This window comes from Lampris incognitus, chromosome 14 (genome assembly GCF_029633865.1).
Source record: "Lampris incognitus isolate fLamInc1 chromosome 14, fLamInc1.hap2, whole genome shotgun sequence".
NCBI classification, from domain to species: Eukaryota; Metazoa; Chordata; class Actinopteri; order Lampriformes; family Lampridae; genus Lampris; species Lampris incognitus.
The window spans coordinates 43,843,991-43,868,197 of NC_079224.1; the positions used below are offsets into that span (position 1 = coordinate 43,843,991).

The window sequence follows — 24,207 nt, forward strand, 5'->3', positions numbered from 1 at the left end:
ATAGCCTCGGTTTTTTTACACCATATATATATAGTAAGTCGACTAAGGTGGTCAGGGTTTTCGGTACTTTATTTGTGCTCAGCATAACACTCGTGAACAACTTCACTTTTCTTCCTGATATGCGCTACCTCAGCATCTGCCTTCACAGACCCTCTACTGCCCGCTAGTGGATAGCCCGCTTTACTACAGTATAAGAATAGCCAGCTGCTTGCAGCATTCAGCTGATTTGTCATACTCGTTGCGCCACCGTGGTAGGCCAGTTTCACGTTGCATATTCAGCACACTGCAGTGTCATCGCTCAGTTTAAAGTGTGGCCACACAGCTGAGGTCTTCGGCATTTTGTTTTCCCTTTAACGGCCGAGGTGACCTGAAGCGTGACGTCACTGCTGTGAGAGAGAGAGGGAGAGAGAGAGAGAGAGAGAGAGAGAGAGAGAGAGAGGGAGGGATGTCAGGCGCCGCAGCTGATACAGTAAATATATGTCCACATTTTAACAGCGCAATGAAAAAGTATAAATATAGGACAAGAATGTGCTGACAAATGTCGTTTTGCAGTTCACCTTTATTGATAGCGACTACATTTAGCAACAAAAACCAACAAAACGAATATCCGAATCCTAGACTCCTCATGTGCATAGGCACACTTGGCTAATAAAGGTGATTCTGATTCTGAAAGGTGGTTAATGCTGAAGTAATGCCCGTCAGTGATGAGGTGAGGACGCGAGAGAAGATCAGAGACTGCTGTGAGAGAGAGAAGAAAGATGGAGAGACACAAAGCGGCAGTTATAGATGGAGGGGGGAGAGGGTGGCGCTGACGGAACTGATTTTCCCCTTTCACGATGAAAAGTCACAACAGACAGAACGCTGGACGCTCTAATGGGAGGAGACAGGCCTTCATACTGACCACCAACACCACTGTAGCTACAAACACACACACGCTTGCGCACACAAATACTCCAGTTATGCACCCAGTGTTACCCCCCAGGACATGGTGGTAGTCTGGTTGGGTGTCGGGGTGTATCAGGAATGCTGTTTTATCCCAGTCTGATGTAATTTGCCTAGCAACCTGCTGTTTTCAGGGAGGGGGTACAGTGGGAGGTCAGTGTGTGTGTTGGGGGGGCACAGTGGGGGGGGTTGTGTGTATGTGTGTTGGGGGTTTAGCGTATGTGTGTGTGTGTTGGGGGGTAGAGTAGGATGATACTGTGTTTGTGTGAGTTGGGGGGGCCCAGTGGGGGGGGGTTGTGTGTATGTGTGTTGGGGGTTTAGCGTTTGTGTGTTTGTGTTGGGGGGTAGAGTAGGATGATACTGTGTTTGTGTGAGTTGGGGGGGTACAGTGGGAGTATAGTATGTGTGTTTGTGTGGTGGTGGTGGTGGGGGGTGAGTGGGGAGGTGTCAGTGAGTGCAGTGGTGATATGTGGTCTGTCTCTGTCATGGTGGGGTGAGTCGGGGTTGTGTTGGTGGAAACAGGAAGTGGGGTTTGTGAAACGTGAAAACGCTCCAGCAGCAGCTGAAACAGTAGTCCAGTCAGAACTACAACCCCACATTAAAATGTGATCACACTGAACCGGCCCATTTATCATCCCACCATATCCTAATAAGCCATGCTCAAGCTCCAGCACCCGCTGGCGCTGATCCCAGAGGGCCTTAGACCTGGATCTCAAAACTAATATTACCTCAGTACCACCCAAATCTACACCGCCGACCCCCGTTCAGAGCCACAAACTGTACATAACAGAACAAGGTCTGAACTCTGCTGAGCCAGACTGAACCGGATTCAGCCAAGTCCGGTACTGCCAACCAGCAGTGTTGGGTCCTGATGTGAACCTCACCAACAGTGTTTTTCTTTTTTTAATTTACATTTGCATGTTTATTCTAAACTCGAGGTGGGTCTAGCTTTGTCAAAACTACTGACGCTGGACGGTTCACATGAAACACTGCTGAGATTTTAAACGTCAGAATATCAAATCAGACGAGAGAAATTAAAAATAAAGAAATTGTGCAAAAAAAAACCCCTACAAGGTTAAGCATTTAAAAGTAAGTGCATTGTGGACATAGATTAAAAAAAGTCAACAAAATAGCTGGTCTCTGTTATACATTATACATTACGTGTATGGGTACATATAATGTCTGGTGTTATACATTATACATTACGTGTATGGGTACATATAATGTCTGGTGTTATACATTATACATTACGTGTATTGATACATATAATATCCGTCTGTGAATGTTCTCATTCATCCAGGTCATGGTTATCCAAAGGAGTTGAATCAAGTGCGACTGGACTTGGTATATATCCGTGAAGACGTTTCGCCTCTCATCCAAGAGGCTCCCTCAGTTCGTGCCTTTCTGACTAGACCAAGCTAGTCTGACTGGCTGGTGATGAGACTCAGAATTTATCCTCTTGGGTCTCATCACCAGCCAGTCAGACTAGCTTGGTCTAGTCAGAAAGGCACGAACTGAGGAAGCCTCTTGGATGAGAGGCGAAACGTCTTCACGGATATATACCAAGTCCAGTCGCACTTGATTCAACTCCTTTGGATATAATATCTAGTGTTATACATTATACATTACGTGTATGGGTACATATAATGTCTGGTGTTATACATTATACATTATGTGTATGGGTACATATAATGTCTGGTGTTATACGTTATACATTACGTGTATGGGTACATATACGGTGTTATACATTATGTGTATTGATACATATACTGTCTCATACATTATACATTACGTGTATGGACACATATGATGTCTGGTGTTATACATTATGTGTATTGATACTTGAGGATATCTGTTTGGTGTTTTAGTTGTGTTCTCAGGTCAGGAACAACAGTCATGAGGTTTTGTGTGTGGGGAAGAAAAAGAAGGTTGATCCTCTGCTTGGTCTAACCTTCATCTCTATCCACCATCATGTTTCATTCATCCATTCATCCAAGCATCTGTCCCTGTCCACACCTCCACTTCCATTGAGTCGGTGTGTTTGAAAACCGAGCCCTCAGTATGGATGACTTCCTGTTCTCCCAGGTGACTGTCAGTGCTGGGAATGTCTCGTCTGTTGGGATGAAGCCTGTGTCTGTCTGGATAATCTTATTCAGTACCTCACTCCAGAGAAACTTTCACTGAGTGGGAACATTGGTTTTTCTCTCCTCCTCCAGCACTACAGTGTCTCGCACTTACAGTTAAAAAGACCTCTAGAAGGGTGTTCGGGTAACGTAGCTGTCCATTCCGTTGCCTACCAACACGGGGATCGCCAGTTTGAATCCCCGTGTTACCTCCGCCTGCGTCTCTACAGACACAATTCGCCGTGTCTGTGGGTGGGATGTGGGTATAGGTCCTGGTCGCTGCACTAGCGCCTCCTCTGGTCGGTCGGGTTGCCTGTTCGGGGGTCGGGATAGCGTTATCTTCCCACACGCTACTTCTGATGGAGGCATGTGGTAGTCTGCAGCCCTCCCCCGATCAGCAGAGGGGGTGGAGCAGCGACCGGGTCAGCTGAGAAGAGTGGGGTAATTGGCTAGATACAATTGGGAGGGGGGGAAAAAAAGAATATCGAGTAGCTAGCTCAGTTTGTCAGTGTATTTGTCAAGTGCACAGTAACAGTACAGCATGGTAACAATACAACACAGTACAGTACAGTAAAGTAACGGGCGAGTATATTAATAGTACAGTAACAGTGAATAACAGTACGGTAATAGTTAGGGTTGGGTATCGGCTGAACATTTTCGATACCAAACCCAATACCTCCAATTCGATACAATACTTTTTCCGATACTATATATTATGAAACCTTGTAGGATTATCAGCAAACTACTTTTCTATATAGCGAGCACCATAATTCATTGACACATTGTGTTATTTTGGTTCTGTACTCTCGCACTTGGAGATTGAAAGTGAGGTCAACAATGACAATGAGGTCAAGCCTATATATATACATCATCATAACCGTCCTTACCCGTTTCATCATTGCTAGCAGTGGCACCAGAAGAAGACCCAGCAGCAGACGTCCCAGAGCTAACGTTAGCGGACATTACCGTTATCAAACACAGAGCAGTTGTCCACTCTTACATTCATCCCATGCGTGATCAGACGTTTCGTCGTATTCGACGTATTCCCAAACTCGCATTTGATGATCGCTTTGCAGCGGTTTCATTTTACCGCGTCGGGTTTGCTGTCTTATTTTTACAAAGTGTAGCCGCGCTTTGGAACGCATAGTAGCTCGCCGAATCTTGCAGCTCTATGCTGATTTGTCAGTCAGTCGCCTGTGTACAACAACGCTGTCGTGATTGGCTGGCTGCGGTAGCGTTCACGTCGTCTACCGTAAAGTATCGAAATTTGGCACCGTTTCTTTTGCAAAGAGTTTGACACTCGCTAGGACCGAGATATTTCAGTCGGTGTTTCTGATACCCAACCCTAGTAATAGTACAGTAACAGTTCAGCATGGTAGCAGTAGTTGCTGGCAATGAAATGTTGAGTAAAAAGATGATGGAAAAGAGTGAAGCAACATAAACTTCTAAACCCAAGTGTGGCAGATGAACGTGGTGTCAGGTAGACGTGTTGTTATTATAAGTACTAATAATAAAATACAGCCGTGAGAATGATAATGACCGGGGGGCAATTTCAGCCGTCGTTTTTGTTGTAGATAGAAATTCCACTGAAGCCCTGTGCAAGCTTTTCACATTACCTTATTTTTCTTTCTTTCTGACTCTCTCTCTCTCTCTCTCTCTCTCTCTCTCTCTAGGCAGATAGATTTGTCCAAACAGATTGGTTTAGTGGTACCTTTATTTTATTTCTTTATAAAGTTAAGGTTAGTTTTGAGATTACAAAACACTAAAACCCTGACCCATGATTATTGATTGCTCAGTCATGTGTTGAGCACTACAGCTAGTTCTGGGTCTACCCCGGGGCCTCCTCCCACTTGGACGTGCCCAGAAAACCTCCGAAAGAAGGCATCCAGGAGGCATCCTAATCAGATGCCCGAACCGCCTCGACTGGCTCCTTTCAACACGAAGGAGCAGTGGCTCTACTCCGAGCTCCCTCCGGATGTCCGAGCTCCTTGCCCTATCTCTAAGGCTGCTCCGTAGGGAACTTCATGTCCAATCTGGCCTGGGAACGCCTTGGGATCCCCCAGGAGGAGCTGGAGGGCGTTGCTAGGGACAGGGACGTCTGGAGTGCCCTACTTAGCTTGCTGCCACCGTGACCCCACCCCGGAGAAGTGGCCGATGATGAGATGAGGCCGTTGGGCACTGTCTGTGTGTACTTGTAGTTTTGGCGGTGAGGTCACTCATTTTTGTCCTTCATGATCAGGAGATATCGGGAGATATCTCCGACACCACCAGTCAGACTTCGATGAAACATGGGGGAATGATGCGTCCCAGCATTTGGAAAGTAATAGTAATTGGACCAACACGGTGCCCCCTGCTGGCCGTAAAGACCCCAAACTTCATACAAGCAGCTTTCTGACAGTTGCGGTTTGAATCTTAAATCTGGAGTCTTTCTACACATGTATTTTTCCCAGTTGAGCAGTTTTCCCTCTTGGAGCTTTAAGCTTCGCCCACTCATATTAACTGCTTATTCAGGTATGTTTTTGCATGTTCCACTGCTTTTATGTCAAAAGTGGGTCATGGCATCATTCTTACAGCAGCCTCAGGGTTCACCGCTGGTTCAGTTCCCGTGACTGGCGCTTTGGTCCCAAACCGTTTTGTGAAACTTGACGTTCTTCTGCCCCCATTTAAAAAAGAAAAAGAAAAAAGAAAGTAGGGAAATAGCAGGTGGTCTCTGGGTGGTGTTTCAGTGAAATGGTGGTCACTTGTGATGAGGACGGCAGATACCACTGAGCCACAATCTGGTGTGTTTAAGTAGGAATCCTGCCCACCATTCCAATGGATAAGGAATAAAGCTCTTCTATATGTGCTCAGATCCTTATCTGTGGCTTGGAATGTCACACATGCATGCCCCCGCATACACACACACACACACACACACACATTCTCATGAATAAAAAGTCTCATTCTGTCTCTTTCTTCCTCTCACTCGTTCTCTCTTCTTCTCTTGCTCTCTCTGGGTACTGACGCATGCTTTGTGTTACCGCTTAGCAAGCTAGCTGCCGCTCATAGAGACAGCCTGTAGGCTGTGTCTGAATACCCGCACTACAGCTGTCACTCCATTCATTTGGATCAATAACCACGGCGGTAAAGGCCGCGCGGTAATTGAACGAAATGAAAGGGAGGCTTTATTCTTTAGTCACCACTAGCTGCAGTGTGCACCAACCACCACCGGGAGGCAAATGTGAGCATCCAGACTGCAGTCTCTCTCTCTCTCTCTCTCTCTCTCTCTCTCTCTCTCTGTCTGTCTGTCTGTCTGTCTGTCTCTGCTTGTGTGAGTGAGACATAGAGAGAATGTGTCTTTCCATCCATCCAAACTGCTTATCCTGCTCTCAGGGTCGCGGGGATGCTGGAGCTTATCCCAGCAGTCATTGGGCGGTAGGCGGGGAGGCACCCTGGCCAGGTCGCCAGGCCATCACACAGGGCCCACACAAACACAGTCACACCTAGGGACAATTTAGTACGGCCGATTCACCTGACCTACATGTCTTTGGACTGTGAGAGGAAACCCACGCAGACACGGGGAGACCATGCAAACTCCACACAGAGGATGACCCGGGACACCCCCATGGTTGGACTACCCTGGGGCTCGAACCCAGGACCTTCTTGCTGTGGGGCGGCCGCGCTAACCACTGCGCCACCGTGCCGCCCCCTCCAAATTCAGTTCAACTGAATTCACAGTTTGCATCTTTATCCAGTAGGTCCGTGTTATTGTGAGAATATGTAAAGTAATACATCCCACCCCAACTAATGTTACCTTTGAAACCACACATTTAATTCCAGGATGTGTACTGTTTTTGCTGAAAAATCTAATATGAATCAACTGGACAATATATCAGAAGAACATAATGATGATGATCTTCTTTTCGTCTTCTTTGTCTTTGTCTTCTTCATTTCCATGGAGGAAGACCAGCACGCTCTTAGTTTTTCCCCAGGCATCAAAGCAGCGTATTGATTTCAAAGAATAATCCTTTGCTCGAACAGTCAGAACAAAGTGGTTCTGTTGGTTGACTGGGGATAATGTGATCGGTTTACAATGCATACTAAACGTGTTTTAACAGATAGCAATTAATGAAAAGTATACAGTACCGTTGGTATGCCAAGATGGTGGCGTGAATTCACGTGTCTGGAAGATGGTGGCGCGAATTTATGTTTCCGGCGGCCTCGACCAGTACCGGTGTGGGAAGATGGCGGCATGAACTTATGTTTGTGGCGACCTCCCTCAGTACTGTCCATGCAGTGTCTTTGTCCACGTCTTCGTTTGATGGCTGGGAAAGCTGGCGCTGGATTGGCTGGTAGAGCTTGGTCTGCTACTTCCTGTGGGCTCAGGGACCATGGTCCTGCCCGGAGCTACACCCAAAGAGGAAACGCCGAGGGCGGTCTGACAGGATGCGGAAGCGGGACAAGCTAAGCTAACTGCTAGCCCATGCAGACCGGCAGTTCCGACAACACCGAGGGCGGTCTGGTGGCGGCCTCGCCTAGCGTTGACTGTGTTAAGGTGTTGTTTGAAGTGCGGGGAGATGTGTCGAAGGTGTCTGGCTGGGAGAGGTGGCGTTGGATCGGCTGGGGGAGCCCGGTCTGCTGCGTCCAGTGGGCCCAGGGACCACGGCTCTGCCTGGAGCTGTGCCCGAGGAGGAAACACCGAGGGCGGTCTGACAGGATGCGGAAGCGGGACAAGCTAAGCTAACTGCTAGCCCATGCAGACCGGCAGTTCCGATAACACCGAGCGCGGTCTGGTGGCGGCCTCGCCTAGCGTTGACTGTGTTTAGGTGTTGTTTGAAGTGCGGGGAGATGTGTCGAAGGTGTCTGGCTGGGAGAGGTGGCGTTGGATCGGCTGGGGGAGCCCGGTCTGCTGCGTTCAGTGGGCCCAGGGACCACGGCTCTGCCTGGAGCTGTGCCCGAGGAGGAAACACCGAGGGCGGTCTGACAGGATGCGGAAGCGGGACAGGCTAAGCTAACTGCTAGCCCATGTAGACCGGCAGTTCCGACAGTCATCCAGGCGGACAGTAATTTCTTTTTCTTCTTTTTTTGTAGTTTGATATTTGATCTGGTAGCTATGTGTTTTTGTCTTTGTGTTGCACTGCTGTGAGTGACAGTGTTACTGATCCCTGAATATGTAGTGTGTAGCAGAGTAATTGGACATGGCCACAGTTCAACTGCAGGCTGTCTCAACTATGTTCCATACCCCATCTTCTGTCAACCTATGTAGGTTGGAGGACGTGGCATGTGTGTGTGTGGGGGGGTTATGGGGGTGGTGGCGGTGGTGGTGGGTGGTTACCAATCCATCCGTGCAAACCACAGACCCATTTACGTCTGATTCGCCATGGAGGAGACAATAGCAGTGACTGTGACTGTCGCCTATACGTGTCAGAAATATGAATGCTAGAATTTTCCGAGCTATCCGGCTGACGGGAGGGAGCGCCTCGCTTAAAAAGAAACCAAAAAACCCGCTGCCTTTTCGAGTGACACCTACCCCGTAAATGACTCGTAACACAAAGGTGAAGCGAATCATCAACGTCTTTAAAGGACAGCGGTCGTCTCTAAATGACAAAATTCCACTTGTATAGAAGGAAGTGAGCCGAGCGACTGACTTCACATCGTAGTGTTTTGTCCATCTGACAGGGCAAATAGGGGGGCATTTAATTTGTTATGGGAGACATCTGGCAGTTTGCTGAGGTGTGTGGTCGACCGTTTTCTGACTGGTTGTGTTTGAGGGGCTGTGTGTTTCAGAGGGGCTCAGTGAATGGCAGCTGACACGGCCGGGTTAACAGGTTCAAATCCCATCGGGGTCACCCGAGCTTAAGATGCCTGCTGTCATATCTCTGTGAACCACTTTGTATAAAACTGTCCTGAGGAGGAATATTTTAATGTGAAAAGCAGAAAACCGTGGAAGCTTGCTGTGGAAGTAGACTTCACTGGTTTAAAGGTTTTACGAATGGGTTTTTTTTTTTCCCCCTCCCCAATTGTATCCGGCCAATTACCCCACTCGTCCGAGGCGTCCCGGTCGCTGCTCCACCCCCTCTGCTGATCCGGGGAGGGCTGCGGACTACCACGTGCCTCCTCCCATACATGAGGAGTCGCCTCACCTGACAGTGAGGAGTTTCACCAGGGGAACGTAGTGCATGGGAGGATCACACTATTCCCCCCAATTCCCCCACCCCCCTGAACAGGGACCCCGGCCGGCCAGAGGGGGCGCTATTGCAGCGACCAGGACACATACCCACATCCGGCTTCCCACCTGCAGACGCGGAATAGACCACTATGCCACCCGGACGCCTGGTTTTATGAAGGATTGGCCGACATCTAGCGGAGTGAAGTTTTCATCAGGAATAAAACCTTCCTCAAGTCTTTATTGTAATACAGGAAGCCAGCAGCAAAGAAAGGAAAAAACTGTTCAGCTATCCAACCTGTCAAGCATTGACTACTTAACACCCCTTTCACGGGTTTAAATACTAGAACGACCGGGACTTCACTCCTACCTAAAACGGCCATAGGCGATCAAAATGGCCGCCAGTTTTTAAACTTTATATTCTGTCAAGATAAACATCCAGTTGAGATATTAATGCATTACATATGTTAGTATGTCTGTTAAGAAACGGCTGACACCAAAATTAACATGTTAACTTTAATACTATTTTTCAAACAATTTAAAATGGCCGCTGTCCAACGCCTGTAAATCCTGCAGTGCCTCGGTGGTAGTCATGGCGCATCTGTAACCAGACATGTTGGACATAATCACACATCAAGTTTAGACCATTTCTCTGCACTGGAGGACGCTAGTGTGTTTCTAGGACAGAGCAACGAACTTGACGAAGGAAATGATGCTAACCCGAGGCTCTCGGTGACGGAAAGCTAACACATTTAAGCTGGAAGCTTGACTTTTTTGGGATGTTTCTATTCTCTTGGAATGTGCAGACCTCCTGGGGGGCCCTCAGTAATGAGGAGCTGTCCGGCTCCCTGTGGAGTTTGGGCCTCTCCCTCTCTCTCGCCCCCTCACTTCTCTCTCTCCGATCGCAGACAGGAAATATCCGATGACTGCGCCTCAACACCCTTAACATCTGTCATTACCTCATGGCCGGAGGGCCCTGATGTTAAACCTAGAGTGCGGGAGTTTTGTCTCCCCCTTCTGGCACTGAAAGTAATTACCTCTGTTCTTTCAACGCTCCCCAACGAGGAAAAGCTGCACCAATGGACTACGGGCGTTTGTCCTTGCTGTCGATCACTTTCTCCCTTCGAGGCTGAGGTCAGAGTTTCTCTGGAGTATTGGAAACTTCTTGGATGCTTCTTGGGTTTTTCCCGCCGCCATGGCTTCCAAGCCCGGAGGCTTTCTGGCAGAAAGCCTTGAACGCGAGCCAACCCGGGCCATGCGAGCGCGTTCCTCACACGGAAACTCAGCTCTGGCGAAGCGATCACCGCTGGTTGACGTAACACACATCCCTACGCATCACCTCCGGTGCGCCAGCGCAGGAATGCCGTGTGGGAATGTCACCCCGGACACCAGATTTGAAACTCCGGCATGCTGAAGACTCGGAGGTTTACTGGGTGGGGATGGACTTGGACACCATTGTGAGAGCTTGTTTGGCAAGAGCTTGAATGTCACGGACCATCATTTATATGTCAAGAGTCCCACACCTCAGCTTTAAGCTAAGTCTCATGGCTGCAGGTTTCCGAAGTGGCGGGGGAGGCGCAGGAAGACGTGGGTGGGGATCCGGTGTAGGCTGTGTTGAGATGTATTGAAAGTGTTATTAGTGATGGGGGAGCATAACTCACATCCAGTTCATCATCGAAGGCGGGATGGTGAGACTTCACATGGTTAAAAATCTCACAAATTCAGTAACCTTTTCTTTAGGATAGGCGTATCCATCCATCCATCCATCCCTCCACCCTGGAGTAAAAACACTGCTGACAGGGCAGCACATCTTCACACAGCTTCCTGTTTTGTTCTCGCCAGTAATAAATAGTTGGTCACTTACGGAGGGATTTGTCAAAAGTTTTTATTTTATTTTTTTACATTTTTTTCTCCCCAATTGTACTTGGCGAATGACCCCACTCTTCCGAGCCGTCCCGGCTGCTGCTCCACATCCTGTGCCGATCCGGGGAGGTGCTGCAGACTACCACACGCCTCCTCCCATACACGTGGAGTCGCCAGCTGCTTCTTTTCACCTGACAGTGAGGAGTTTCACCAGGGGAACGTAGTGCATGGGAGGATCACACTATTCCCCCCCAGTTCCCCCTCACCCTCCAAAAAGGCGACCCGCCCGACCAGAGGAGGTGCTACTGCAACAACCAGGACACACACCCACATCCGGCTTCCAACCTGCAGACACGGCCAATTGTGTCTGTAGGGACGCCCGACCAAGCCGGAGGATTCGAACCGGCGATTCCCATGTTGGGTGTGTGTGTGTACTGGGGACGTATTTTTAGGGAATTTGTGCAGGACAGGCTTCCCCCAGTGCACAACAAGACAAGCTCATCAAGCTATCTCATCTTAAGTCGTACAATCCTCATGTGGCAGATGAAGCCTGTTTGCAGGAAGCGTGTTGTGTGTTTGTTTGCAGGAAGCGTGTTGTGTGTTTGTGTCATGATCAGGACTTGTTACTGCAGTTTTCACTTAGCAGCAAAGCAAACCTGAGTCAAAACTCTCTTGAAACAAGCGATATCTGTCACTGGGTTCAGGTCGTTTCCCCAGCAACACCTTAAAATGAGCATGACGGGACTGAAAACCAGATGGAGCGGCTTGATAACCTGGTCTTTCGTCAGATATGGTGATCCCTGCTACAGGCGTGCGGCGCTCAGCTGGACTGTTGAAATGTGAGGCATGAAGACAGGCGTGCCGGGAAAGAGAGAGAGGGGAAAGGTAAAACATGAGCGTCTCTTGCATCATAACTGGGGTTCTATCGGGCGGTGCCAGTCGCTGGAATTGGCGGCGTGAATCGGGCGCTCGCTAAGTCCTCCCAACCTGAGAACCGCAGTGCAGCGGGATTCATCGCGGGTTCGTTTGTTCTTCGCCTCGCGGATTAAAAGGCTGAGCCGTCCTCGTCCGGCTCCACGCCAGCACGCCACAGAGCAGCCGGGGATTTCTCCCCCAGCCGTTCTGCCGCCCGGCCGCCTCGGTTCAGACCACACCTGCAGATACTCACGAGCTCAGAAAGGGACCGCGGGTTTCCTCTCTCTGCAGTTGTGTGATTGTGTCATGTGTATCATGTGTGTCTGACCTCCATCTGCTGTACGTGTGTGTGTGTGTGTGTGTGTGTGTCCGTCCGTCCTGTTCCTCCTCATTCTTACGTTTCCAGGTGTTGTTTTTGTCTTCCAGTTCCTCTTCCTGTCGGAGGTGTTACAGTGGAGAGCTCAGACCAGCCCGGACCATGTGCTCTACACACTGCTCAACTCTCGGGTACGACACACACACACACACACACACACACACACACATGGCATTCAGGCTGATTCCACACAATGGGACCAGGAAGTATTAAAACAGTTGTTCGGAAAGGCCTTTGGTTCTTTTTCTTCTCAGACTGGTTTCTTCTCAGACTGGTTTCTTCTCAGACTGGTTTCCCTGCATTGTGGGTTTAATGGTAGTCTTAACGCGGAACATCGTGCCAGGATGTACTTAAAAAACACAGGAAATACTTTAGGAAGTTATAAAAAGGAAGGTCCTTTTCCACTCGCATGCTCATGGTGAGTCGAACAGGAAGTTGAGGGTAGCAGTGGGATCAACTCGGGGTTAAGTAACAAGATTAAAAATAAAATGAGGGCCGTCCGGGTAGCATAGCGGTCTATTCCGTTGCCTACCAACACGGGGATCGCCGGTTCGAATCCCCGTGTTACCTCTGGCTTGGTCGGGCGTCCCTACAGACACAACTGGCCATGTCTGCAGGTGGGAAGCTGGATGTGGGTATGTGTCCTGGTCGCTGCACTAGCACCTCCTCTGGTCGGTCGGGGCGCCTGTTCGGGAGGGAGGGGGAACTGGGGGGGAATAGCGTGATCCTCCCACGCGCTACGTCCCCCTGGTGAAACTCCTCACTGTCAGGTGAAAAGAAGCGGCTGGTGACTGTATGGGAGGAGGCAAGTGGTAGTCTGCAGCCCTCCCCGGATCGGCAGAGGGGGTGGAGCAGCAACCGGGACGGCTCAGAAGAGCGAGGTAACTGGCCAAGTACAATTGGGGAGAAAAGGAGGGGGTATCCAAAAAGAAAAACAGGAGGGAGAGTTAAAGGCAGACCTCATTATCACCTCCTCTTCGACTCCTGTCTGTCCCTCCTGTCCCGGTGCGCTGGTCTCTGCATCCAGTCGTGTCATTGGTCAGTACATCAAATAAGGACCGCCCCCCCATGAACTTAACTGCTCGTTTCTATGCCCCGCCAATCTGGAAAAGTGTTTGCTCCTTCTGTCACACACCGCCTCACAATGTCGTCACGCCACACTGATGATGTCACATGATGATGTTCATCTCTTTCTTGTGTGTGTGTGTCTGTCTGTCTGCACTTGTGTTTGAGTGTGTATGTGTCTTCCTGTGTTTGTTGGCACATTCACGTGTGGTTGTGTGACTTCACCTGTGTGTGTCTGTCTCACTTCCTGCCGTCGCCCCAGGGTGCCATCGCCAGCTCTCTGACGTGCGTTCAGCTTCATAAGCGGGCAGAGAAGATCGCCGCCATGCTGGCGGAACGAGGACACCTGCAGGACGGAGACCATGTTGCACTGGTCTACCCGCCGGGTACGTGCCACACATCGCAGATTACACAACACTGAATACACACAGCGGCAAGATGTTGAAGTGTGTTAAAGGTTTGTTGTGAAATTGCCGCCGAAGTTTTGTGTAATTTTTCCTACCTAAAGATCACTGGTCAGCCATCTCTCCCTGACCCTCAAAACAGGACTAGTTCACGAGAAAAGACATTAAAATAACATAACTTGGGCGTCCGGGTGGCGTGGCAGTCTCTTCCGTTGCCCCCCCCCCCCCCCACAGACACACACACACACAGACACACACACACCTCTACCTATAGCTGCTGAGGATTAACTAGTACTAAAGCCGCTGCAGTATGGACATCTATGTGCAATAATCCCACGCACTATTTTGAGCTGTAAAAGCCGCTGCTATCTTTTATTGTCTCATTGTCCTTTTTACTACCTCACTTATTTTTACTACCCCACTTATTTATTCTAGATGTTGTTTGTCCTTGTTTTTATCTTGTTTTTAATCGTTTAGCTTGTCAATTGTTGCTGGTCTGAGAGTCACCAAACAAAGTTTCATGGTGTGTGCACAATGACAATAAAGTAACTTATCTTATCAACACGGGGATCGCCGGATCGAATCCCCGTGTTGCCTCCGGCTTGGTCGGGCGTCCCTACAGACACAATTGGCCGTGTCCGCGGGCGGGAAGCCGGATGTGGGTATGTGTCCTGATCGCTGCACTGGTGCCTGAACACTTAGACCTCCATAAAATCACTTTCTGACTGTCTTACTCGCAGTCCGTGTCAGGTTTGCTTTTGTGCTGTTCAGGTCTGAAGTCGTTCCAGTTTTTAATGCACTTTTTGTTTTTAATATTTATTGTGTTACTTGTTTTTATGTGGCACTGAGGTCCTTGTGAAATGTAATTTCGTTCCCTTTTATGTATGAGACATGCATATAAGGCAATGACAAATAAAAGCAGTCTAAGTCTAGCGCCTCCTCTGGTCAGTCAGGGCACCTGTTCAGGGGAACTTGGGGGACTAGCATGATCCTCCCACGCGCTACGTCCCCCTGGTGAAACTCCTGTCAGGTGAAAAGAAGCAGCTGGTGACTCCACGTGTAACGGAGGAGGCATGTGGTAGCCTCAAGGCTCAGCGTTTTCGGTTTTTACCGATTTTCACTGAAAAATACCCAGATTTTTTTAAAAGGAGCAGATCAGTTTAAACTGATTTTCACCCGGATTTTATGTTTCCATGGATCCAAAAGTTGTTCTTGTTCGTGTGAGGTTATGTAACAGTGTCCTCTTGTGGCGAAATTCGGCATGCTGGATGGCTTTGAAAAATAAAAACCGACAACGCTGAGCGTTGAGTAGTCTGCAGCCCTCCCCGGATCGGCGGGGGGGTGGAGCAGCGACTGGCACAGCTCGGAAAAGTGGGGTAATTGGCTGGATACAACTGGGGAGAGAAATAAGGGGGGGGCTGCCGAACACTTAAATGAGTCCTTTGTAGGTTATTTATTATTTTCTTTCTTCCTATTTAGTTGCTTTAACCCATAAGATAAGATACTTTATGGTCATTGTGTGCATACAATGAAATTTATACAACAAAATAAACTATCAGTTGCCATCTGAATTTGAGACCATTCGGGTTTTTTTTAGCTCACAAAAAAGGAGATGTCATGTGAGCGCCTCTGAAAAGTTGAACTTTTCTTAGTTTTAGAAAATATCTGTTCTTGCAAAAGATGCAAGTTGGATTTTCTTTTGTTTCGTTTCTTTGTTGTTGTTTTTCCTCAAAAATTAACAATTTCTCTCTGTCTTGTAGACTGTAAAAAAAAAAGCCTCTGGCAGTTTGAAGCGGAAGAATGGTGTAAACATAACTTCATGCTAACGGTGTAAACATAACCTCATCCTCTCCAGTTAAGAGTTCAGTTTCTGGAAAATCTCAGCATTCTTGTCTCGTTCCCCTCTAGACGAGCCTCCTCTCCATCGGTTTGGATGTATAGTAGCTAGCTTCAGCCTGGACAACATGTGGACTTCCTTTTTACCAGCATCAGTAAAATAGCTTTCGTGGGTGAAGACGGGGGCAGACTGAGCCCACTCATCACGCACTAGACAGATGGAGAAGACAGATAACACATCAACATACTGAAAAGAGGTTCTCAAACCACTGACGTACTGACAAACACCTGTGGCAGCGTTTGATTCTGGGTGTGTTTAATTCAGATCCGTTGGCAGGAGTCGGTCCGCATCAGGTGTCAAAGACGCGCGGTAGAGAGAGACGTGATGCGTGAATGAAGGAAGGAGTTGTGATTTTTTTCCCCTCCTGTTGTTGGCTTCATGGAGCTGCCGTCGTCTCCTCCTGACAAGATCAACCATGCAGGACAAAATCCCCGACAGGAGGAGATTGCCCTAAAGCAGGATTCAGTTAACTGCCCCCAGAGTCTACCGCTCAATATTTAACCCCCCTACTCACTCTCTGTGGTGTGTGTGTGTGTTGGGGGGGGGGGGTTAGTGACTGAGTGGAGAGTAGAGAGTGGAAGAGTGTCTTTCTCTAATCATGTCTCTTTCAATCTACACCTCTGCTAATATTCTCTACTCCCCCTCCCTCTCTCTCTCTCGCTTGCTCTCTCTTTCCTGTCTGCAGGTATCGACCTGATTGCGGCGTTCTATGGCTGTCTGTACGCCGGCTGTGTGCCCATCACAGTGCGACCGCCCCACCCCCAAAACATCGCCACCACGCTGCCCACCGTCAAAATGATCGTGGAGGTAAACACACACCTCACGTGCTATGTTAGCATCAGGCTATGCTAATGATGTGAACCAGAAAAGCTGAGTAGAAATCCCACAATGTTGGAAAAGAAACACCCCTGTAACAGTCCTGTAACACTCCTGGTCATATTTCTGATTTTACTTTTTCTCTCATATTGATATTTCATCATTAGCGCCTGAATGGCAGTAAAACTACAAACCTACATATGGATCAGTGTGCTAAGAAAATGCTAGGAGACTTAATATTGCATAAATGGAAATAAAAATCTCCTTCAGCTTTTAATCATTTCATCCAAGACCTGATGGTTCATTTGAAATTAGAAAAAAAAAACCTCTATACTCAACAACAGGCTCCACAATGGAGTTTTATAATGTCTGTTAACCTGCTTTGACGTACAGACTGACACCACAGACATACATCCTAGTTCAGTACAGACTATACTCAACCTTTTTATTGTGTTTATGTATTGTTTTTCTTATTTATTCATTCATATAATGTATTTAGTATATCATATTTACACTGATGAGCCACAGACATTATGACCACTCACGGGTGAACTGAGTAACGTGGATCATCTCCAAACAAGGGCACATGTGAAGGTCTGGATAGGTTAGATAGTAAGTGAACAATCAGTTCTCATGGTCAACGTGTTGGATGCAGGAGAAATGGCAGAAGTACAGACCTGAGCCAAATTGTTAATGCCAGACGACTGGGTCCGAGCATCTCTGAATCGGCAAGGCTTGTGGGGTGCTCCTGGTCAGCAGTGGTGAGTACCTACCAACAGTGGTCTGAGGAGGGACAAACCACAAACCAGCAACAGGGTGTTGGGCGCCCAAGGCGCATCAATGCACCAGGGCAAAGAAGACTATCTTGTCTGGTCCGAACCGACAGAAGGTCTACTGTGCCACAGAAAATTTTAATGAAGGTTATAGAAGGAATGTGTCACAATACACAGTGCATCGCACCCTGCTGTGTATGGGGCTATTTAGTCGCACACCGATCAGAGTGCTCATGATGACCCCTGTCCACCGTCGAAAGCACCTGCAATGGGCATGCAAGCGTCGGAACTGGACCTTGGAGTAGTGGAAGATGGTCGCCTGATCCAAAGGGTCCCGTTTTCTTTTAGGTCACGTGGGTGGCCGTGTACGTTTGTGCCGTTTACCTGGGGAAGTGATGGCACCAGGATGCACTGTGGGAAGACAATGAGCCGATGGAGGGAGTGTGATGCTCTGAGCAATGTTCTGCTGGGAAACCCTGGGTCCTGGCATTCATGTGGACATCAGTGTGACCTACCTAAACATCATTGCAGACCAGGTGCACCCCATCATGGCGATGGTATTCCCTGATGGCAGTGGCCTCTTTCAGCAGGATAATGCACTCTGCAACACTTCACACATTGTTTGTGAATAGTTTGAGGAACATGATGAAGCGTTCAGGGTGTTGCCCTGGTCTCCGAATTCTCCAGATCTCAATCTGATTCAGCATCTGTGGGAAGTGCTGGACCGACAAGTCCGATCCACAGCAGCTCCACCTCGCAGTTTACAGGGCTTGAAGGACCTGCTGCTAATGTTTTGGTGCCAGATACCACAGGACACCTTCAGGGGTCTTGTAGAGTCCATGCCTCGACAGGTCAGTGCTGATTTGGTGGTACGCGGGGGACCTACACAATGTAAGGCAAGTGGTCATAATGTTTTGGCTCATCAGTGTACATCTGCAACCATGGACTCTGTAGTAGTGCAAACGGGAGTGTGGCTCCTTTGGAGCAGGACTGTGGGAATATTGATGTTGGATTTGTGGATGTATGATGTGCTGTTTGAAAAGAAAATAGAAGCAAAATGAAAAACTTTGAACGAAACAAACAGTACAACAAACACTGACGAAAGACATGAAGGTGGAAATGACTGGACAGCTCACAGAAACCTGGGGGGGAGAAGAAACTTGCTGAATGACGACAAAGCTCATTCATTTTTCAGGCGCGTCGGCTGTTCTTACTCTGTTTTTGCTGAAGGACTCAGACGTGTTTTCTCAAGGTTGAAGTTTCCTGATGAGTTTTATTTGATATTACAGTGCCTGACAGAGGAGGCTGTGGGGCCCTCGTATAATCATAGATATATCGTACATCTGCAGAGCGTCGAATGGACATGATGAGTGAATGCAAGTGCTGTGGATTTTGTTCCCAGATGGCGCTGTCACTGCTTTGTCCTTGAGCAAGGCATCTGTCTTCACTTGGATGGGAGCCGGCAACACTAAACGGAGGCTGATGTGCAACATTTGTGTGTGAATGGAGATGGACGGCTCTGTAATGTGACTTTGACAAGAGTGTGCGTGTTTGAGACTGTATCATAAATGATTTATCAACTGCCAGGAAAGCACCCGGACACTGTCCTTCACGTTTATTCATTTCAGCAGACACAACAGAAACACTACCAAGAAATACACAGAAGAAACACAGCTCTGTGCAACAGCATGTGATGGCAAAAACAAGTTGGAAAATGGAGCTCAATTAGCTTATTCTAACAGTTGTAGCGTCACATAAATCACGTTTGTAGCCATGTCTCAGCCCTGTCTCGCCCATTCATTTTAGATGCTGTTGACACTTAACTAGTGTCACGGGAGTAGCAGAGAGAGGACCCAAGTGCAGCCGGTGGAGGCAACCAGTTCTGACAACTCTTTTATTACAGGGAAAACGACAAATAGCAGGTACAAACAGTGGGGAAAGCTCACGGCAGTAACGAGACCAAACTTACACACGGTAGGACTAGACAACGGGGAAAGCTGACACAGACGCGGCACTCTGGCGAACAGAAGTTTCTGTGTGTCTCAGTGAGTGAGACGACCCCACAAAGCGCCAGAGCAACCAAGGGACATATATACCTAGGGGCGGCCAATCAGAGAGAGGAACCGGCCAGCCAATCGGAGACCGGGGAGGTTGAGTGAAGCCGAGCAATCCGAGTCATTTAGGAACACGGGCGCAGGTGGGTTAAAGCACCAGTCGGGATGGGAGAGCCCAGATCACAGACCATGACAACTAGTGGTGGAGGACGCTCACAAATGAAGGAACAATGGAAGCAATAGCAAGCAGTGCATCTTATTTAGGTAAACCATTTTAGGCAAAGGTTGTATTCAAGTCCAGGAAGTTATGCTTGGGCCTGAGCCATAATGGTGCATGTTGATCGGCTGAGATTCCAGGAAGCCATGTTTAAACATTTTATGGCAAGCAACTTAAAGAGAGGCAGCACCTCCAAGTCTGAGGCCGTGGTTCTCTACCGGAAAATGGTGGATTTCTCCTTCCGGGTTGGGGATGAGTTGTTGCCTCAAGTGAAGGAGTCAACGTATCTCAGGGTCTTGTTCATGAGTGAGGGTAGGATGGAGCGGGAGATTGACAGGCGGATTGGTGCAGCATCAGCAGTAATGAGGATGTTGTACCGGACCGTTGTGGTGAAGAGGGAGCTGAGCCGGAATGCAAAGCTCTCAATTTACCAGCCAATCTTTGTTCCAACCCTCACCTATGGTCATGAGCTTTGGGTAGTGACCGAAAGGGTGAGATTGTGGATACAAGCGGCTGAAATGAGTTTCCTCCATAGGGTGTCTGGGCTCAGCTTGAGGAGCTCAGACATCCGGAGGGAATATCAGGGTAGAGCCGCTGCTCCTTCGCGTCGGAAGGAGCCAGTTGATGTGGTTCGGGCATCTGATCAGGATGCCTCCTGGGCACCTTCCTTTGGAGATTTTCTGGGCACGTCCAACTAGGAGGAGACCCCGGGTAGACCCAGAACTCGCTGGAGGGACTACATGACCAATCTGGCCTGGGAATGCCTTGGGATCCCCCAGGAGGAGCTGGAGGGCGTTGCTGGAGAGAGGGATGTCTGGAGTGTCCTACTTAGCTTGCTGCCACCGCGACCTGACCCCGGAGAAAAGGCTGAAGATGAATGAATGAATGAACGATTTAAGCAAGCATTAAAACATTGTGCAACATCAAAGTAATTTGACTGAAATGTGGTATTTCCATTCAGGCTTTTTCCGTCTGGATGGATCATAACTTGTGTAGAAATACTTGAATAAAGAGCCGGTGTGGGTTGATTTCTTTTTGTCCGCCAGGTGAGCCGGTCCGCCTGTGTGATGACCACCCAACTCATCTGTAAGCTGCTCAGATCCAAAGAAGCTTCAGCCGCCGTGGATATTCGGTCCTGGCCCCCTGTCCTGGACACAGGTACACACACACACAGTCCCCAAGCCAGTTTAAATGCTCGATTAGGTTAATTTCTTAATTGATTCTTAAATATTGTTTACTCACCACAATTCCTAGGAAACACTACCTTGTCGGATTCAGCAGAGGACCTCATTTAACAATAAAATCATATATTTGAGGAGCTTTGAAGGTCATTAAAAAAACTGAAAATGGTGATAAGGTTTAATAAAGTCTTCATTCTGATTCATTATAAATGGTCATTGCACTGGTGTGATTGGTCTGCACTCTTGAGTGACAGAGCAGCTGTCTAATCAGTGGTTGTCTTCCTACCACCACTGTTGGTTACCAGATGACTTGCCAAAGAAGAAGCCTCCTGTGCTGCATAAACCGTCCAACCCCGACAACCTGGCGTATCTGGACTTCAGTGTGTCTACTACCGGCATGCTCGCTGGAGTCAAGGTATACACACACACAACACATACACCAGCATGCTCGCTGGAGTCAAGGTGTACACACACACACACACAACACACACCAGCATGCTCGCTGGAGATAAAGTACACATGCACACACACTTCCAGCATGCTGGCTGGACTCAAGGTACAACGTGTTTCGTCATGCAGACGGGTATAAATATGATCACATGCATGTGCAGTCATACAGACACAGCATGAACCTGCTGAGAAGATAAGTTTGATATGCACTAACTCCCCTGTATAAAGGCAAACCGGAGGGTCAGGTGTGGAGCACACTACTTTTTATTCTCGTCTGGCCGGTGTGTTTCGTTCAACACAAAAATAGAAGTATTTTATTGTCGCATCACGTTGTCAGGTCAAATGTTTGCACAGTTCAGTTATTAGCATGAAAAGCGACACGCAGGGTTTGTATGCGGATGTGACGATGAACCGAAGCGAAACAGTTCTTTGTTTTATTTTATATTGGAACTTCATTTTAGTTCAGCGCTGAGTGATTCCTCTATTAAGGCCGGTGATGAACAAGCTGCTCAGTGACACATGAGGCCAGTGATGAACAAGGTGCTCAGTGACACATGAGGCCGGTGATGAACAAGGTGCTCAGTGATACGTGAGGCCGGTGATGAACAAGGTGCTCAGATTCACGTGAGGCTGGTAATGAACAAGGTGCTCAGTGACACATGAGGCCAGTGATGAACAAGGTGCTCAGTGACACATGAGACCAGTGATGAGCAAGGTGCTCAGTGACACGTGAGGCCAGTGATGAGCAAGGTGCTCAGTGACACATGAGACCAGTGATGAGCAAGGTGCTCAGTGACACATGAGGCCAGTGATGAACAAGGTGCTCAGTGACACACGAGGCCGATGATGAACAAAGTGCTCGGTGACACATGAGGCCGGTGATGAACAAGGTGCTCAGTGACACATGAGGCCAGTGATGAACAAGGTGCTCAGATTCACGTGAGGCTGGTAATGAACAAGGTGCTCAGTGACACATGAGGCCAGTGATGAACAAGGTGCTCAGTGACACATGAGACCAGTGATGAGCAAGGTGCTCAGTGACACGTGAGGCCAGTGATGAGCAAGGTGCTCAGTGACACATGAGACCAGTGATGAGCAAGGTGCTCAGTGACACATGAGGCCAGTGATGAACAAGGTGCTCAGTGACACACGAGGCCGATGATGAACAAAGTGCTCGGTGACACATGAGGCCGGTGATGAACAAGGTGCTCAGATTCACGTGAGGCTGGTAATGAACAAGGTGCTCAGTGACATGTGAGGCCAGTGATAAGCAAGGTGCTCAGTGACACATGAGGCCAGTGATGAGCAAGGTGCTCAGTGACACATGAGGCCGGTGATGAACAAGGTGCTCAGTGACACGTGAGGCCGGTGATGAACAAGGTGCTCAGTGACACATGAGGCCAGTGATGAACAAGGTGCTCAGTGACACATGAGGCCAGTGATGAGCAAGGTGCTCCGTGACACATGAGGCCAGTGATGAACAAGGTGCTCAGTGACACATGAGGCCAGTGATGAACAAGGTGCTCAGTGACACGTGAGGCCAGTGATGAACAAGCTGCTCAGTGACACGTGAGGCCAGTGATGAACAAGCTGCTCAGTGACACATGAGGCCAGTGATGAACAAGGTGCTCAGTGACACATGAGGCCAGTGATGAGCAAGGTGCTCAGTGACACATGAGGCCAGTGATGAACAAAGTGCTCAGTGACACTTGAGGCCAGTGATGAACAAGGTGCTCGGTGACACATGAGGCCGGTGATGAACAAGGTGCTCAGATTCACGTGAGGCTGGTAATGAACAAGGTGCTCAGTGACACATGAGGCCAGTGATGAACAAGGTGCTCAGTGACACATGAGGCCAGTGATGAGCAAGGTGCTCAGTGACACATGAGGCCAGTGATGAACAAGGTGCTCAGTGACACATGAGGCCGGTGATGAGCAAGCTGCTCAGTGACACATGAGGCCAGTAATGAACAAGGTGCTCAGTGACACATGAGGCCGGTGATGAGCAAGCTGCTCAGTGACACATGAGGCCAGTAATGAACAAGGTGCTCAGTGACATGTGAGGCCAGTGATGAACAAGGTGCTCAGTGACACGTGAGGCCGGTGATGAACAAGGTGCTCAGTGACACGTGAGGCCGGTGATGAACAAGGTGCTCAGTGACACGTGAGGCCGGTGATGAACAAGCTGCTCAGTGACACATGAGGCCGGTGATGAACAAGGTGCTCAGTGACACGTGAGGCCGGTGATGAACAAGGTGCTCAGTGACACGTGAGGCCGGTGATGAACAAGGTGCTCAGTGACACGTGAGGCCGGTGATGAACAAGGTGCTCAGTGACACGTGAGGCCGGTGATGAACAAGGTGCTCAGTGACACGCGAGGCCAGTGATGAACAAGATGCTCAGTGACACATGAGGCCAGTGATGAACAAGGTGCTCAGTGACACATGAGGCCGGTGATGAGCAAGGTGCTCAGTGACACATGAGGCCGGTGATGAGCAAGGTGCTCAGTGACACATGAGGCCGGTGATGAGCAAGGTGCTCAGTGACACATGAGGCCAGTGATGAGCAAGGTGCTCAGTGACACATGAGGCCAGTGATGAACAAAGTGCTCAGTGACACATGAGGCCAGTGATGAGCAAGGTGCTCAGTGACACATGAGGCCAGTGATGAACAAGGTGCTCAGTGACACATGAGGCCAGCGATGAACAAAGTGCTCAGTGACACATGAGGCCAGTGATGAACAAGGTGCTCAGTGACACATGAGGCCAGTGATGAACAAGGTGCTCAGTGACACATGAGGCCAGTGATGAGCAAGGTGCTCAGTGACACATGAGGCCAGTGATGAGCAAGGTGCTCAGTGACACATGAGGCCAGCGATGAACAAAGTGCTCAGTGACACATGAGGCCAGTGATGAACAAGGTGCTCAGTGACACGTGAAGCCAGTGATGAGCAAGGTGCTCAGTGACACATGAGGCCAGTGATGAG

General features: G+C 48.9%; 1 protein-coding gene across 2 annotated transcripts in view; it reads left to right on the forward strand.

The window, feature by feature from the left end:
- LOC130123478 (disco-interacting protein 2 homolog C) overlaps positions 1 to 24,207 on the forward strand; it is a 191,010-nt gene that overhangs the window by 141,900 nt on the left and 24,903 nt on the right. For both annotated transcript variants that reach the window (XM_056292647.1, XM_056292649.1), the window contains exons 23-27: positions 12,415 to 12,495; positions 13,692 to 13,815; positions 16,416 to 16,537; positions 20,637 to 20,748; positions 21,077 to 21,186. In XM_056292647.1, the coding sequence (XP_056148622.1) occupies positions 12,415 to 12,495; positions 13,692 to 13,815; positions 16,416 to 16,537; positions 20,637 to 20,748; positions 21,077 to 21,186 (549 nt within the window). The remainder of the gene's footprint in view (positions 1 to 12,414; positions 12,496 to 13,691; positions 13,816 to 16,415; positions 16,538 to 20,636; positions 20,749 to 21,076; positions 21,187 to 24,207) is intronic.